The sequence below is a fragment of the Bos taurus genome, chromosome 18 (genome assembly GCF_002263795.3).
Source record: "Bos taurus isolate L1 Dominette 01449 registration number 42190680 breed Hereford chromosome 18, ARS-UCD2.0, whole genome shotgun sequence".
Classification (NCBI taxonomy): domain Eukaryota; kingdom Metazoa; phylum Chordata; class Mammalia; order Artiodactyla; family Bovidae; genus Bos; species Bos taurus.
The window spans coordinates 21,949,848-21,968,641 of NC_037345.1; the positions used below are offsets into that span (position 1 = coordinate 21,949,848).

An 18,794-nucleotide genomic window follows, 5' to 3' on the forward strand; every position below is an offset into this window, starting at 1 on the left:
TGCATAGTTGGTCGACTATACATTCCATGAGTGCAGAGACTTCCTCTTATCCAGCATTTTCGTTCCTGATACTTAGGTAGGGATCACAAATGTTTGTTGAACTACTATGTGAACTGCAAAACTGAAGTCCTAGTTGAAGACTGGCTGGAGAAGGCCAGCTTTGGGCTGGGTGGGCCTCAAGATTGAGACCTCAAACGTTGCTTGCTGTCATTTAGGAAACCAGAAGACATTGGAACTCCTTAGATCATTTTCTAAAATGACATTTCTGATTCCTTCCACATTCTGAAATACTTCCTTTTTATATGAAACCGGATAGAAGAGACTAAGGGTCACCTGTGAGTTTTACGCTGGATCTGCACAGTAGAACACTTGCAGGGAAGAAATGAAACCAAAAAGGAGCCTTAAGTCAGTAACAAAACTATGACTTCAAAGAATAGTTTTCAGACTCCCATTTCAATGCGTTGCCTCACTTTTAATGTGACGCTTATCTACTTGTAAATATAGCGTGGGGCAGCAAGCAAAGGCGCTACATGTAATTCACTATATTATACAATGCACATCATTTTATGTGTGTCAGGGAAGTTTGGTCAAACTTATCTAGCTGTGGCTGAATATGGTATCACCAGTTTACGAGAGGGATGCTGTCTGAGCAAAAGCGTTCTCATAATCTAGGAGGTACTTGAAGTAATGTGACCTCAGAGTATTTATAAGAAGCAAGAACATTCACTGGAATCAAAACTGTCTGTTGCCTGTGGACAGATGCAAATTCTTTTTTTTTTTCCCTAAGAAAATGACACTGCCTCCCGCGATGGCCCCGTCCCTCCCCTGGCAGTCAGAGGAGCTTGCGGCTGGTGCTCCAAGGCCTCACTCGGCTGTCATCAGCCCTGAGTCAGTCACTTTGCCCCTGCAGTGCCTTTTGCTGCGTATTTCTAAAATGACATGAACATTTGTGTCTCTGGGGGGCATTTGGAAATGTTAAGGGAAGCAATGATGGGAGAGTGGGAGTAATTATAGTTATTGTGGACTTCTTTATTTTTTAAAGCTCAGTTCTGGACAGTGATAACCTAGCTTGTTGACTGCAGAGAAGCAGGTGACACGGCCAGTGCTGTCTAATCACTAGTGACCCGCGGTGCCTGAGGGACTGGTGGTATGTGAGGGGCCTTGAAAGAAGCCCAAGTATACAAAGTAAGTAAAACCTGAGTGATTATCTACCGTCCTGGGAAAAACACCAAACCTCGAAGTAATTAACAGGGTTTTCCTACGCTTTCTTCAGAATCAAGATCCAAGGAAACAATACATGTATTTCAAGGACTTAAAGAAAAAGCCACTGTCAGATCCTAAGAGCTAAGAATTTCAGTTTGCTTTCATGAAACAGAAGATTGGATGCTAGTTTGAAAGCTCTTTTGAAAAATCTAATGTTGTGAACATTCACTTCATGACCTCCAGGAAAGAGATGAACTTGAGACTCTTTCTCAGGCTGGGGCCTAAGCTCAGGTAAGGCAGTGAGAGGCTGTGTCATCATGGGCCATAAAGGCAAGGAGAAGACAATGGGGAGATAAAGGGTCCCCCTCCAGGCCAAGGGGGACAAGCCAGTAAAGCGGCACCACTGAAGCCCCACTCAGCATTCACAGGCAGCACTGAGATAACTCCTGAGACTGCATGGATGGGAGTTCACTCAAATGCACGAAGTCACTAAGATCATGTGCTTTTTCTCCTTCTCAAAAGGGTTTAACTTCTATATGGACCCAAAATGCAAAGTGCCCTGTTTAAATTGGCCAAAAAAGACATTAAAAATAACATGAAATGATGAATTATTAAACCCTGATAGTGATGTAAAAATGTCTAAAAGGCTGAGGAGCTGTTACAAGTAATATTATTATATACTTACTACTGCTTATCATGACTGCAGTGACTACCTACCATGCTGCACTTAAGCTCTTGTGTGAGGAGTTATTCTATCCATCTAACATGTATCATCTCATTTAATCCTTACAACCACCCTATATGGAATTACTGTTTCCATTTTACAGGGGCAGAAAGTGAGGCATGGTGGTGGTCTGAGGTTCGACAGCTAGTGACCGAACAGGAAGTTACACTCCAGACACTGGGTCCAGAGCGCCCCCTCCTGGCAATCCTTGTTGGGAGCTTTACAGTCACAGTGGCAGTGGGGTACTTTATATACTAACTACACTGTACAGGTCTTTTGGTTTGCAGAGCTCTGTAGGATCTTTACAGCTACTTTGTATGATAGGCAGGGCTATGATATTTCTAGGAGGAAAGAGACGCAGAGAGGTCACATACTCGTTCAAGGACACAGCGAATGAGAGAAGTTGTGTTCTGCTTCCTTATCTCGTGCTTTTTTTTTTTAACCACACCATGCTACCTTGTATAAACCATCAGGTAATTTAGAATGCTTAAAATATACCTTCTATTAGGCATCTCTTGTTTCAGCAGTATAGCTTTTAAGATGTCTCTCTTGGCCTGGTTGTTTTCTTTATCCATGTAGATCACTAAACCAAAAAAAAAAAAAAAAAAACCACAAAACTCACAGGAGGCAGTCACTCAGGAATATGCTACATCAGTACCATTCTGTATTTGTATAAATACCTGTTTTTAGAGACGCGTGCCACCTTGCTTGTACGCCTGGGAAAAGAAAGCAGCGCTGGAAACCAGAATCAAATCTGAATAGTCATGTGATCTAATGTCATGTCACTGGCAGGCCTCTGTGCACACTGTCAGAGAAGATACGAGCAACATCTGAGAGTGCCACATCGCTGTCACTGCCTGTTAATGGCAGTGGCAGTCATGACAGTAAAAGCCAGCGGTCTTTATTGCTTTGTATTTGAGGGATTTACTGCATTTTCTTTCACCCAAGGAGAGAGTGATAATGATAATGTATGGCAGAGAGCTTGTCCTTCCTGACAGCCCCGGTAATTTAATCCTTCTTTCCTGCCACAATAAGAAATAAAAGAGGCATCCTAGTGCGTTGGGTTGAGGAAATCCACAGGCTGATGTTTGTTCGTGGTTGGGTGGGGGGTACGGGATAGACTTCTGGAGGGAGGCGGGGAGAGGCTTCTTTGGGTGTGAAGTGTCTGTGGTTTTAAAGGTACATGCTGCATGCAGGGATGTGGCTAGACTTTACTGAGCTGAAATATCAGATTAGATAACTCATCTGAGTCCCACCAGGAAGAAGACGGTGAACACGTAAAAGTAAAGAAGTGTCTGCACTTTGGGAAAATGGCATCTTGGAGTGTGAACACTTCAATTTTCATCCGCTTATTTTTTTTCTCATCTTGGCAGCCCTTCAGCCATACCTTAGCTGTGGAAGGAAGACATTTCTTTTTCAGGTGCCATTTTGGAGTTAAAGTCTCTCTGGTGACCAGATCTCAATTTAGAGATTATCCCTTTATCACACACAGGGTGAAAGATACCACAACAATTCTAAAGCCAGGTTGCACTGGGAACAAACATATTTTATACTGAGAATGTTTCCCTGGACAATTTGAGTTCAATCTCAAATTATGATGCTATCAACTCATTTAATCCTTGGCTCAGGTGACTAAAAACTGAGGGCCAAAGACGGTACATGCCAGGCACTGAGTTAGGCACACATGCTGAGGGGCACAAAGGTCTGTGTAGGGGTGGGCTGGTGGTTTAAGAGAAGGAAGAACCAAGGTCAAACTACAGCCTTGAGCTTATTGTTCTTTGCACGATACCGTACTAGTGAATGTGGCCAATTATATAAGTTACTGTGATTTACACAAATCGAAAAAGACAAAGGGTTCGTGTAAATTTTATAAATATAGTGTGTTACCTATCAATGCTAAAATGTCATGCTTTTTAAAAAAGTCATTCTCTTCCACTATGGGAAGAGCAACGGGACCTCATTTTAGCCACCAGAACCCACTTGCCAATGCAAGAGATCTAAGAGATGTGGGTTTGATCCCTGGGTGAGGAACATCTCCTGGAGAAGGGAATGGCAACCCCCTCCAGTATTCTTGCCTGGAAAATTCCATGGACAGAGGAGCCTAGTGGGCTACAGTCCACGGGAATGCAAAGAGTCGGACACGACTGAAATGACTTAGCATGCACAGCACACCACATTTTATGTCTTCTGATGGGTATTTAGGTTGTTCACCACCTGGCTGTTGTGAATAATGCTGTGCTGAACATGATGTACAAACTCTGTCAGAGTCCTTGCTTTTAATTCTTTTAGGTGTGTTTCCAGAGTATAATTGCTGAATCTTTGGCAATTCTATGTTCAACGTTTTAAAAAAACATCTTTACCACTGAATAATACTTTGGCTACCTGATGTGAAGAGCTGACTCTTTAGAAAAGACCCTGATGCTGGGAAAGACTGAAGGCAGAAGGAGAAGGGGACGACAGAGGACGAGATGGTTGGATGGCGTCACCGACTCAATGGACATGAATTTGAGAAAGCTCCAGGAGATGGTGAAGGACATGGAAGCCTGATGTGCTGCAGGCCATGGTGTCGCAAAGAGTTGGGACATGACTGAGCGACTGAACAACGGCACTAAAACTGGTAAAAACTGGTATAGCTGGGACACGTTTTGCTTTTGCTTCATTCAGTTGACTGCTGCTGCTAAGTCGCTTCAGTCATGCCTGACTCTTAGCGACCCCATGGACTGCAGCCTACCAGGCTCCTCCGTCCATGGGATTTTCTAGGTAAGAGGACTAGCACACTGTATTTCCTAGTCTCTTAACAAAGATAAAAACAGTGATGGCCACCATTTAGTGAGTGACATTCATGTACTACATCCTACACTCAATATTTTGCTTACTGCAATCACATCTGTTAAGAACCATGCTGACCCACAATTTACAGACGATCATGCAGACCTAGAGAAGGTAAGTAATTTGCCTCAAGTAACATGGCTAGGAAGTGGCGGAGCTAGAATTTGAATCCAGGAAGGTGTGCCTCATGGCCTACCTTCTTAACCTCCGTGCTAAACCTCCTTATTCCACATGAGGCCAGAACTCTTCCTGTTGTTTAAGCTGCAACCATGCTGTTAGCACAGGCTGAAATGTGAGCGAGTTCCATCACTGTGTCAAGAGAAGCCACCTCACTCTCCTTTCACGTTTTCTTAAAAGGGATATTGCTTCCTTAAACTTGGTACCTTAACCAATGCTCTTGACTGAACACTTCCAAAAATTCCTTTCGACAAATAATAAATGCCGGAGAGGGTGTGGCGAGAAGAGAACCCTCCTACACTGTTGGTGGGAACGTAAAATGGTGCAGCCACTATGGAGAACAGTATGAAGTTTCCCTAAGACTAAAAACAGAACTACCATATGAGCCAGCAAGCCCACTCCTGGGCACATATCCAGAGAAAACTGTAAGTCAAAATGAAACATGCACCCAAATGTTCACTGCAGCACTATTTACAGTGGTCAAGCCACGGGAGCAACCTACACGTCCATCAACAGATGCGTGAAGAAGACGTGTGGGAGGGGTGTGTGTGCACACAGTATACACCACATCTCGCAAACAGATGTATGTGTACACGATGGAGCATTACTCAGCCACTGAAAAGGATGGAATAATGCCATGCGCAGCAACACGGATGGACTGAGATGACCACACTAAGTGAAGGAAGCCAGACAAAGAAAGACAAGCATTATGTGATATTACTTATATGTAGAGTCTAAAAAGAAGGAAAAAAGACAGATGAACTTATTTACAAAGCAGAGAGAGAAAACAAACTTACGGTTACTAAAGGGGAAAAGGTAGGGCGAGGGATAAATTAGGAGTTTTGGATTAATAGATTCACACTACTATACATAAAACAGATAGACAATAGGGACCTACTCTATAGCATATGGGACTATACTCAGTATTTTGTAATAACTTATAAGGAGAAAAGAATCTGAAAAAGAAAGATATATATATCTGTATGTGTGTATATATATATATATATATATCTGTATGTATATATGTAATTGAATCACTGTACACCTAAAACTAACATACAACACTTTACAACTATACTTGAAAATAAAAAATTTCCTTTTAGAAAAAACTCCAGCTACACACTGATGAGTTTGGTTCGCCAAAAGTGTACCAAGTGAGAAGTACAGCTCTCCTGCTTGTATAAATGAGGCCTTCGGGAACTTAATCTATCCTAATGGTTCTTAGTCCTTAATATGCATCAGAATCCCTGCAGGATGTGATAAAATGCAGATGACTGGGCTCACCTTCAATTTCTAACTCCGTAGGTATGGGGAAGGCCTGAGAATCTGCATGTCTAACATCTTCCCAGCTGCTGGTCAGGATACTATTGAGAACCAAGGTTTAGACCCTTGGTGTTTTTTAAATCAGCTCCTTCTCTGATTTTTGAAAAGGATCAGAAACTAGTAAACATTTTTTTGTGTGTTAAACATGTGGGAGACACTTAGGTTACCTCTAATCAGGTTATGATCCCAAGAATATCCATTTGATATTCTGAATTATGTGGGTTAAAAAAAATCTACATTTCAAAACTTAAAATATCCATTAAAAAGCAATCCTGGTGATTATGAAATGAATCTGAACTCTCCAAAAAGTAAGATAATTACCTTTCATTCTCATCAGAAGCCACATGGGTATAGGATTTGCTAGAATTTGACATAAATTTACTGAATGGATGTGTCTCAAAAAAGATACAAACCAGTAGTCCAAACACTTGAGGTGATCTTGAATTCTCTACCATTAAAAACACAACCCACGTACACGTATAACTGATTCACTTTGCTATACAACAGAAACTAGCAAAACACTGCAAAGCAACTCCAATAAAAAGCAAAATTCAGAACGACATCCCTCACTTCTGCAGGTTGGGGAAATCCCTGTTTTCTTTAGCAATGTTATTTGGCAAAAGAAATACAGATAGTTTAATTATATAAGGGGGCTTCCCAGGTGGCACTAGTGGTAAAGAACCCACCTGTCAATGCAGGAGACATAAGAGATGCAGGTTCGATCCCTGGGTCTGGAAGATCCCCTCGAGGAGGGCACAGCAACCCCCTCCAGTATTCTTGCCTAGAGAATCTCATGGACAGAGGCACCTGGCAGGCTAAGGGTTGATAACCTTGAATCTCAGATAACTTCTGTGTTAAAGTATTATCTCCCCTTAGTCCTTATCTTTGCCAAGTTTTTCCTCCCATTAGTAACAAAATCTAAAGTTCTGCTTCTTTTTCATCTTCTGAATTAAACTTTAATTGTTCCAACAGATAGACTGTTCAGTGCTCAGAGACTAAAGGCCTAGATCTGTATAAGACTCATAAAAACTTTGGACGATTTCATTAATCTTTTTTCCTTCCCACTGTCAGCTCTCTAGAAGATGTTATTCAGCCCAGACAACATTCTTTAGCTCTACCATTAATCTTATTTTTTTTTTAACCAAACTATTCTCTTGCTCTCTCAGCATTCTCCAAGCAACATTTTCAAGCTCAATAAAATATAACTTTTGTTTTTGCTACCGACGTCTAGCAAGTTAATTCAACTTTGATTCTTTTTTTTCCCCCTAGTGTTAGTAGCCCTAAAAAAAAGATCCATTTTGTGTATGTGAAACTGGTACTAACACCTGTTAATAAAGACTGAATTAGGCTATGAATAATCCTGGGGATCACTAGTCTAAACCTCTCATTTTATGTACCTAATTCAGGCCTCAGTATACAAATCCCTTCTGAGTAGATTCAAGTCATACTGCAGAGTAAAATCATCGCAAGGTTCAGTTCACCTCTCAACTGGAATGGTGTTCCAAAAGGAGACAGCATGTACTAGTTGGCCTTTAAATTTTCTGTCTCAGTTAAAAAGTCAGTTTGGAAATAAAACTACTTTCACTAACATTTAATAAGATTTGGAAGATGTAAGGCTATATTATATTGACCTTTTATATCAAGTAACTTGTGAATGCTAAATCATTACAATAATTAGATAAATGAGATAAGTTATTTATGAAGCAAAGATTCAAGGAAATTCTCCTACAAGGAAGGAGATGCAAACCTATTAATTTAAAAATAAGCACTTTCAATATGTCTTCCTTAAGTGAAAAATAAGCCTTCTACAAGGTTAATAATAATTATTTCTCAAATTTGCCGATGATCTAGGACTTCGTTTTTTTAGATACAATAGATATAAGACAGCATTAACTTGCTTCTAAGCCCAAAGTACATTTCTCTCCCTTCCCACCATATAAATATCCTTAAAATTCTTTTCAATTAACCTTGAAAATTCTGTATAGTCAAAACTCAATAGGTAGAAATAGAAGCTGCAAAAAGTATAGTAAATACTTCTAAAGAATTCAATTCTAATAGATTATTGGTTTTCTTGTTGCTATCAGGTGACTATTAATAATTCATCAGAAATACTAAAATACCAATTAGTTAGTAGTATATCTTGTAGTAAAAGGAAAATATAAAAAAAACAAAAACCAAAAACCAAATGAATGCCAACTAACCAACCTGAAGTGAGTGAAAGTTGCTTAGTTGTGTCCGACTACCTGCAACCGCAGGGGGTATACAGTCCATGGAATTCTCCAGGCCAGGATACTGGAGTGGGCAGCCGTTCCCTTCTCTAGGGGATCTTCCCAACCCAGGGATCCAACTCAGGTCTCCTGCATTGCAGGTGGATTCTTTACCAGTTGAGCCACAAGGGAAGCCCGAGAATACTGGAGTGTGTAGCCTACCCCTTCTCCAGCGGATCTTCCTGACCCAGGAATCGAACCAAGGTCTCTTGCATTGGAGGTGGATTCTTTACCAATTGAGCTATCAGGGAAGCCCCAACCTAGCAACTGACAAAAAGCCCAAACAGACCTAGGCCATCATGTGAGACTGAACAAAATCCAGGAAACTTGAGCATGTACCACAGGTTTCCCCCAAAGAATAACGTGCATTGCTCCTTAAGCAAATGGAAACATCTGTTGTGCTGCATGGCCAAATTTCTCAATGCATAACCAACTTCTAAAAAACAATTTTGTTGTCAGTTCAACCAAACAGTCTCCTGCTAACCTTTACAATGAATAATAATTAAAAAAAACAGAAGAGCTTGTCTCTTTTCTTGGGAGTACCTTCATTAAAATTAGTTTAGTAACAGTTTTTTCATTACTAATAAATACTGTGATTATGGCTTACTTTTCTGATACTTTGCAGTTAAAAGATCTCTAGAAAGTGTGAGGTAGTTTTTGGAAATGTTCTGTTAGATCAGGTCAGTGATAGGAAGGAGAAATCAGATTCTTATCCTGACCACACTACTTATTCCCCAAGTGACTTCTCAACTTACCTCTTAATCATAGAATGATAGAATCTGAACCGGAAGGGTTCTTAGCACCTTATTCAATAGATAAAATGGGGAATCATGAAATTTAAACACCTTGCCCAAGTTCTCATAAGTAGTAAGAACTTTTGATACAAGGTAGACTAGACCTGCTCTCTGGATACTCATGATTACTATCTCAAGCAATGAACATGTTTCTAAAAATGCCAGTTGCAAAACAAACAAACCATGAGCATTCACAACCCTATTGGTACAATAGTATGATTGTACATATTGATCAAAATGAAATTTACAAACCTTGTGAGAAAAAAATATTGGTGTTCAACTAGCATGAGATGGCCTATTTTGCTAAAGATAACACAACGCTCCATCTTTCTGGTTTGTTTTAACATAGGGCTTTTGAAGAACTTAATAAGCAGTTTTAATTTATGGTCATGGCAACCTGATAAGATTTTTTACTCCCCTCTAATTAAAAGACGCTTACTCCTTGGAAGGAAAGTTATGACCAACCTAGATAGCATAGTCAAAAGCAGAGACATTACTTTGCCAACAAAGGTCCGTCTAGTCAAGGCTATGGTTTTTCCAGTAGTCATGTATGGATGTGACAGTTGGACTGTGAAGAAAGCTGAGTGCCGAAGAATTGATGCTTTTGAACTGTGGTGTTGGAGAAGACTCTTGAGAGTCCCTTGGACTGCAATGAGATCCAACCAGTCCATTCTGAAGGAGATCAGCCCTGGGATTTCTTTGGAAGGAATGATGCTAAAACTGAAACTCCAGTACTTTGGCCACCTCATGCGAAGAGTTGACTCATTGGAAAAGACTCTGATGCTGGGAGGGATTGGGGGAAGGAGAAAGGGACGACAGAGGATGAGATGGCTGGATGGCATCACTGACTCAATGGACGTGAGTCTCAGTAAACTCCGGGAGATGGTGATGGACAGGGAGGCCTGGTCTGCTGCGATTCATGGGGTCGCAAAGAGTCGGACATGACTGAGTGACTGAACTGGACTGAACTGAATTATACACTGATACCTACTATCCTTAAAATCATCCTAAAGTTGGTTGATCTAAGAATTTACAGAGTGCCTATTGGGTCTGTACTGGCCTAGCAGATTTTCATGTGAACTAGCTAATAGGTGATAAAGCCTTAAAACAGAAAACCTGCCGGCTGTTATGAAGGGATGTGTGGGCTAAAAATGAAAAGATACTGTAAGAACATATATCAATTAAAATCCTGAACATCTAGACACTAGGAGAGATAAACATGTATGTTGTAAAAAAACATCTGTGTGACGATACTGAGCAGAAATGCGGAAAAAAATAGAACATTCAATTGTTAGCATCATATGATTTAAAAAAAACTAGTACTTTTATTCCCCTTGAAATACATTTTTTTGATTAAATTCAACTTTAGATGCAGGTGGCATTTTTCTACTGATACTGTGATATGGCAGGAAGATCTAGAACATCTTTTTCCCACTGTTTTTGATATAACTTTTACAGTTAAACATTACAGTTGTCCCTTAGTCAGTTGTCAAGGGGGGTTGGTTCCAGGATTTTGCAGCTATCAAAATCCAAGGATGCTCAAGCCCCTTATATGAAATGGCATAGTATTTGCATATAATCTGTGCACACCCTGTATACTTTAAATCATCTCTGGATTACTTATGAAACTTTATGATGTAAATAGTTGTGAATGCATGATAAGTATAAGTTTTGCTCCTTGGAATTTTCTGGAATTTTTTCCCCCAAGTGTTTTCCATTGTGTTTTAGTTAAATCTGAAGATGCAGAATCCACGGACACAAAGGGACAACTGAATTTTAAATTTAATTTCTTAATCCTTATGCTACAGGTTTGACTTTCATTAATCTATTCTGATAATACTTCCATGATTTTATGTGAACATTAGACAATTGTACTTTCTCGTGTTCCTCTGGCTTCCTTCACAGAAAAAAGTCTATATTATAAATACCATACCTACCATAGCTATAATTGTAGTAGACCCACTGGCCGCTCTTGGGTTTTGGAAGTGACACGGGTGTCTCTTCAGCGGGAAGACTGTAGAATCGGCACTCCACGAAGAGTCGCTGGATAGTGTCATCTGCAGTTACTCGGGAATCATTAAGGCTAAGGGCTATGATCTCAATCCGGATTTTTTCTGGTGGCTGTTTAAAGAGCAAAAACAAAACACAATAAAGAAACAACAAAAAAAAAATGAACAAAAAAAAAATCCTTTACTCTTTTTTCACTGTCAATTTTAAATAAAACATGAAGGTACTTGGCCTTCATTGATTTCTTTTTTTGGAAGGTATTGTACCCTACAGTCTAGTTACACATGATAGATTATTCACGACAGAGAGAGAAAGAATGAGCTTCCAGTGCCCCAGGGTTTGAAGTTAACAGTGTCATGGCAATAGTCTCCTGATTTACATTTGAGGCTATAAATACCCGCTAGTAGTCCATCAGGAGTGAAGATTATGAGATCTTCATCTCCAATTGCTTTCAGAATGACACACATCAGTTGGCCTTGTTTCAAACTATGTAGTGAAATACGCGTTTATCACTGCTTTTATTTTACTCTCTGGTACCTGAGAAAGTTTTGGTTATTCAAAGATCAAAGCCTGTTGAACACTTTATACTATTATGCTAACATAAATAACTGTATGAATCCATATTAAGCAGGGCTACAGCTCATTCTCTTGTGTATTCTTCCATAACATATTTCATTTAATGAGCAATAAGTTTTCAAACAAAAGACAAATTTTTATTGAATTTAACATAATTTTCTTACAATTACCTCATTTTTACAGAATTAATGAAAAAATATACTTGTGTAATTTTCATCTCAATCCTTATTTAATAGATTTTAGTGTAACAAACATTATATGTGAGTCATATGTTTCCTTGAACAATAATTTAAAACAAATGATAGACTATGACTTAAAAATTAGATCACACCAAGATAATTCCTCAGTTAAATGTTTACATTGAATTTAATTTTAAATGTTTACAATTTAAAATTTGTTCTTTATTCCCCCTTACTAAATTTCTCTTTATTAAATTCAGAGGTATGCTACTGTAAATTATATAACTTAAAATAATACTAAAAATCCTGATACTAAGACCTGCTTATATAACTTTTAGGAATTCATTGTCAAATGTAAATCAGTGTGTAATTTCACCATAGCAATTACTATTTTGATATTTCAAAGTATATAATATAATTAATCAAACTGAAAAGCATAAGTACCCTATTGTAAAGAATATTCCCATAAAGAACAATTTCCATTGCTGGCAAACCCCCTCAATATTTGATGAAGTAATTTTACCCCCTTCTTTCAAAAGACATTTTCTTTTATTATGTATTCTAAGACACTTTAACTAAAAACCCAAATCTGAATATTTCAATAAGGTTATTTTATTATTCAGTAGATTCATGGAAATTTTACTAGGATGACAGAGAAAATTCCACACCATTCTGTCTCCACTAATACAGGTACAAGGCTGCAGCTGGCAATATTACTAGGATTAGCATAGTATGATGAAATATTTAAAGGAAAATTTTTTCTAAAACCTAATAAATCAAATGACTGCCAAATGTCATTAAAGTGATGGTCTTTGACTTGAATATGCTTTTCATATTCAAATTTGAAAAGAAAGAGATGAAAGCCTGGAAAGGTTACTCGGTTTCAACTAATAACCTCAAGCCCTCTCTGTTCATGTGCATAAAAAATGAAGTTGGCTCTATTGTCTAATCTCACTTCAGAAAAGCCCTTCCTGCTTGCCAAAGACTAACATAGTAAAGAAAACATTTTAAATATTATTTTTCCTTAAAATGTATTGTGGTTGTCAAAATTGCATACACACAAACTATTTTATACTTCTGGTTCAAATGCAGCACAATGCATAATTAAGTCTTTTACATAACTTGTAATTTGACAAACTTAGAATTGTTATGACAATAACATAAAACATTCCTGTGCTGTGCTGTGGTTAGACTGTTTCTGCACAAAAGAATTAAAAGAAAACAGCTTATAACAAAGGCAAAAGAGGTGTATACATTGTTATTTTCACATTGTGAATGAGAGGAATTTAAAATCTGGATATCACAGAATCCAATGAAGAGACAAATTAACTTTTAAATAGGGGAATCAAATTTATTTAAGTGTTTTTTTAAATTAATAATAACTGTACAATCCCGGTATGAAAACTTGTATTACTGCAAGAACGAACTTGGGCTGTCAAATAAGACTATATACAAAATTTAGTCTACATACTAAATAAATGCAGATACTTGGATAACAAACAAACAGAATACCAAAACCAAATAAACCAAAAGAAACCCACTATATCACCCCCTCCTCCCAAAAAGCTTTAAAATTCTTTTTATGATATCTGTCTGCTTTCTGGCCTAGATCGTTTTTTTCTTCTTAGTTTCCCTCCCACCACCCCAGCCTCATTAACTCTAGATTATGTTCTTTTCAATTCTCTAACTTAACAGAGTTATCAGTTATCATTTCTTTGTTTCTTTAAGGGATAAGTTCCAAATAGTATGTATCTAGGGAAGCATGCCCTGAATAAACAATTTCCAAACATTATAAATTTTGGCTAATCGGCCTAGCCAACTTCTTTTTCAACATTGGAACAATTCTGGTTCTGCTCATGCCTCTGTGAATCCAAAGTTCAACTAGATGATATGCAAAGATTCTGAAGATTAAGAAGCACATCAACTGTGTAGCAGACAACTCCAACTTAGTGTAAAAACTGAACTCACGATCTCTCCTCTCCACCACTAACATTCATCCTGATACTTGTTATCTCAGGTGATGACATCACTGTCCACCTGGTCACCCACAACCTGGAGACCTTGGAGCCATTCTTGCAAATCTCCATTTTCACACCCACCATATCCTATAGATCATTCATTCCTGTTCCTTTAACTTCCTAAAGTTATTCCTAAAAAATACTAAAGTATTTCAGTGGTTCACTGAATTAAGGAAAGCTGAAGATATTTCAACACTGTGTCAGCTACTGGAAATACAAAGACAAAACAAGATGCGGTTTCTTTTCTCATTTTTCTCTCTAGAGAAACTTCTTTTATGTTCTCACACGATCTGAGGAAGGAACTAACTCAACAGCTTCCAACAGTTACAAAACAGTTTCACAGAATTAGCAGAGAGAGTTTCCCAGGTGGCTCAGGGTTAAACAATCCACCTGCAAAGGCAGGAGATGCAGGTTTGATCCCTGGGTCAGGAAGATGTCCTGGAGAAAGAAATGGCAACCCACTTCAGTATTCTTCCCTGGGAAATCCTATGGATAGAGAAGCCTGGTGGGCTGGAGTCCATGGGGTCACAAAGGAGTTGGACTTTGTGACTAAACAACAAACAACAATAATGACTACAGAATAAGTGGGGAGAAATCAGAAGGAATCACAAAAGATAATTGGTTGGTAGAGCTGTAAGCAGACAGATGGGTGGTATGAGGCTGTTTTAGTTATAGAGGGATTATAGTCTTGCTGTGAAAGTGTTAGTTGTTCAGTCATGTCCAACTCTGAGACCCCATGGTCTGTAGCCCACCACGCTCCTCTGTCCATGGAATTCTTCAGGCAAGGATACCGGAGTAGGTTGCCATTTCCTTCTCCAGGGGAGCTTCCCGACCCAGGGATCGAACCCGGATCTCCTGCATTGCAAGCAGATTCTTTACCATCTGAGCCACTAGGGAAGCCAGATCTTGCTGACTGTATCAGTGAAGGTGAAGGTGAAGTCGCTCAGTCGTGTCCGACTCTTTGCGACCCCGTGGACTGTAGCCTTCCGGGTTTCTCCGTCCATGGGATTCTCCAGGCAAGAATACTGGAGTGGGTTACCATTTCCTTCTCCAGGGGATCTTCCTGACCCAGGGATCGAACCCGGGTCTCCCGCATTGGAGGCAGACGCTTTAACCTCTGAGCCATCAGGGACACACTCAAAAAATAAATGGCTCTATGCTCATGGCTGTGAGAAAGGTGAGGCCCTCCTCCCTCTAGTCTCCTGCCTGCAGCCTCAACTATTCTTCTGGTGGCAGAGTGCCTTCTCTAAAACAAATTGGGTATCACCTTTCTGCTTGGAAACCTATTACCCTACACTCAAGCCACTTCCCAGACCTGTGGTGTACTGTTTATATTGCTGAGCTTTTGCATCTGAAATCTTCTGTATCAGACAAAATTCCATTTATCTGAAGCCCTGGGCCACGTATGTACTCCTTTTATGAGGGCATTACTCCTGATTTCCAAGACTGACTTGGTTCCTCCTCTGGGCCCGCGCTACACTTTTCACTCACACTGGATTGCATGGATTTGTTTACATATCTGCCCCGCTCTGTAGACTGTGAATTCCTGGAGGCCAGAACCATATCTTATTCATCTTTTGCTCTTTACCATCCTCTCTAGGATCTGGCATTTAGGAGGCTCTCAATAAATACTTAATGACATTGAGTCAAGGGAATGCTGAGGATCTTCTATTTATTGCGGATATCTTTTATATATTGCCAGAAATATGTGAAGCTGCAATTATTAGTGCAGCTCCTTTAGCAAATATTGATTGTGTCTGCTACATTTTGGGAAGCTGGGGATTATTAACTGTTGAAAACATAGATATCTTGCCAGTCTAGATTTTAATTGAATAATACTGTTTCAAAAACTGGTCAGTTTTGTAGAATCTAGGGGTAGGGTATTGTCATGTCAGCTTCTCTGTGTGAAAATTCTCATCATGATATAGTGGAAAAAAAAGTTCAATTAGGTGAACTGGAAGGGATATATATATCTTATATATATATACTCATTCACATGACAGTGACTGAAGCATAGTGTTTCAGACGGATGCAGAATACCTTCTGTTCAAGACCGCCAGAGGAACCCACGTGGTCATTCCTCTGAATAACACTCTGCTCATACAGTACGTTAGCTAGCCAGAACGAGCTTTGGGCCTCTCAGTACTTCTCAGTACATTTCCTCTCCTGTTCACCGGTTACCCTATTAGCCTCCCTAGTTAGCCAGATGTCAGCATCGGCATACAAAAAGAGCATTTAAAATTTCTGATTGTGGTGAGCAGCAGTAATAGAAATCTCTCAAATAAGAACTGTGTGCAACTTCCTTTCAGTTGTCTGTATGGATGGACACTATACTTTATGTGATTGAATGATCTGGAAATGTGATGACAGCCTGTATTACTCTCAGAGAAAAAAAAATTAGAGTTCTCATGATTTTGGCTCAATTCCACTCCTGCTTCCTGACTGATGCTATAATTCTCATTTTAGGCCGTATTTCTCTATAGTATTTACTTGGGCTTTTATTGGCAGGCTTACATTTTTTTTTTTTTTTTATGTTTTACTTCAGAAGATCATGCCGAATTCTTCCTCTGGTTTCAACAATCATAGCAGCCACACTGGGGTTGGATTGTTAGGCTTCTAAAAACTTAATTCAACTTGACAGCTCTTAAACACAGTATTGCTTAACTGAGAATGTCCTCTGATAAAGGTTTGGAACTTGTTTCAGTCAGTTAGATTTAAATCTCACTATTGCAGGAGATTGTATGTGAGTTTTATTTCATTCTTAATTCTTCAGCAAACAAGCATTTCTTTAACTTTTTAAAGTATACAGAAAATAATTTGACATGTTCAAGTACTCAACATCTTTAACAGATTTTACTTTTTTGCTATATCTGATTTAAATCTTTTTGTTTTTATTGTGGGAGAAATAAAATATTTCAGATTCAGGGAAAAGTGCCCCCTCCCAATTCCTTTCCCCCCTTTCTTCTTTCCCCCAGAAGTGACCACTATCCGGAAGTTGATGTGTATCATGCCCAGTCACGCTTTTATATTTTCTACTACGTATGTATATATCGATCAACAACTGTTTTCTGTTTTTAGATTTTATATGAATAACATCCTCTGTGAATTATTCTGCAATTTATTTTCACTCAATGCTATATTTCGAGATTTATGGTTATAATTGAAATCTAACTCATTAATATTACCTGTTGTACAGAATTCCATTTATATTATATATGTAATTAATTTCTAGTCTGTTTCTCTTCTGAACTGTGGTGTTGGAGAAGACTCTTGAGAGTCCCTTGGACTGCAAGGCGATCCAACCAGGCAGTCCTAAAGGAAATCAGTCCTGAATATTCATTGGAAGGACTGATGCTGAAGCTGAGACTCCAATACTTTGGCCCCCTGATGTGAAGAACCAAGTCATTGGAAAAGACACTGATGCTGGGAAAGACTGAAGGCAGGAGGAGAAGGGGATGACAGAGGATGAGATGGTTGGATGGCATCACCAACGCGATGGACATGAGTTTGAGTAAGCTCCCGGAGTTCGTGATGGACAGGGAAGCCTGGTGTGCTGCAGTCCATGGGGTCGCAAAGAGTCAGACACGACTGAGCGACTGAACTGAACTGAGTCTGTTTCTCTACTGTTGAACAAAATGTTTAAAATTTTTTGCAATTAAAACAATGTTGCACTGAATATCCTTTTGTTTTCTTATGTATGGGAGTGGTTCTCTTAGAACTGGGTGACAGATATAAGAAATTTAACTTAACAGGATTATCAAGTTACTTTCCTAGTGGTTACACAAATTTACATGAGTATTATTTTATTGTCATAAAAATGTTTTGTGTATGTGTGTGTGTGTAAATAAATTCAAATAAAGCCTATGAAGAACTTGGTACTTTATAATAATCCAGACAAAATGGAAATGGAAGGTTATGAATCTATGCCTGTGACCTTTAAGAATAAAAGTTTAATTGAAGTGAGGTCTAAGACAAGCTCAAAATGTTTGGTTCAAAAAGTCAAACAGCATTGGGACTGACAGAGCCATAAGTAAGTAGAGTAGGTAGGAATGGTTAATGATTAAAGATGGGGGTAGGCACAAACACCTCAGAGACTCAAAAAGAGTCCCCTAGACCTCATACTTGGAGAAGGCAATGGCAACCCACTCAGTATTCTTGCCTGGAGAATCCCAGGGACAGAGAAGCCTGGTGGGCTGCTGTCTACGGGGTTGCACAGAGTTGGGCATGACTGATGTGACTTAGCAGCAGCAGCAGCAGCCCTCATACTAGTCTCCAGAGCTTCCACTTATTAGTAATCAAATCCATTCTTCATGCAAGTTTTGATTGAAAAGTCTTTGACTTTAAAAATAATAATAGTTCTTTGGGAGAAATACGAGTAAAGAAGAGCACAAACTGTTAAGGTGATAATGTTTTTAACAAACAAAACAAACAATCCAGTTTTATCAGTGGCAGTAAGTAACCTTTCTTTTATCATATATTCTGTTAAAACATACTGTGTTGAACAAATAATACACATAGTAAAAACTTCAGTGTTGGAGATCAAAATGATGCTGAGGTTAAGAGTGTTTATTTTTAGAACATTGTCTCCTTTATATACCATGAAAATTACTGTATCTATAATGGTCAGCAAATTACAGAAGCTCGTTACCACATGTTCTAAAGCAATGGTTGGAGTATTTTTTCCTAATACAGCTGAG

General features: G+C 38.9%; 1 protein-coding gene and 1 non-coding gene across 5 annotated transcripts in view; both read right to left on the minus strand.

The window, feature by feature from the left end:
• The window catches only part of RPGRIP1L (RPGRIP1 like), a 97,791-nt gene that overhangs the window by 6,573 nt on the left and 72,424 nt on the right, over positions 1 to 18,794 (minus strand). For 3 of the 4 annotated variants that reach the window (XM_059877427.1, XM_010814627.4, XM_002694781.7), the window contains 2 exons: positions 11,255 to 11,438; positions 2,426 to 2,510 (listed from right to left, as the gene is read on the minus strand). In XM_059877427.1, the coding sequence (XP_059733410.1) occupies positions 2,426 to 2,510; positions 11,255 to 11,438 (269 nt within the window). The remainder of the gene's footprint in view (positions 1 to 2,425; positions 2,511 to 11,254; positions 11,439 to 18,794) is intronic. The other variant, XM_010814626.4, reaches the window with a different exon arrangement.
• TRNAW-CCA (transfer RNA tryptophan (anticodon CCA)) lies at positions 15,157 to 15,229 on the minus strand. Its single transcript has one exon. It is a non-coding gene; the product is annotated as a tRNA-Trp (tRNA).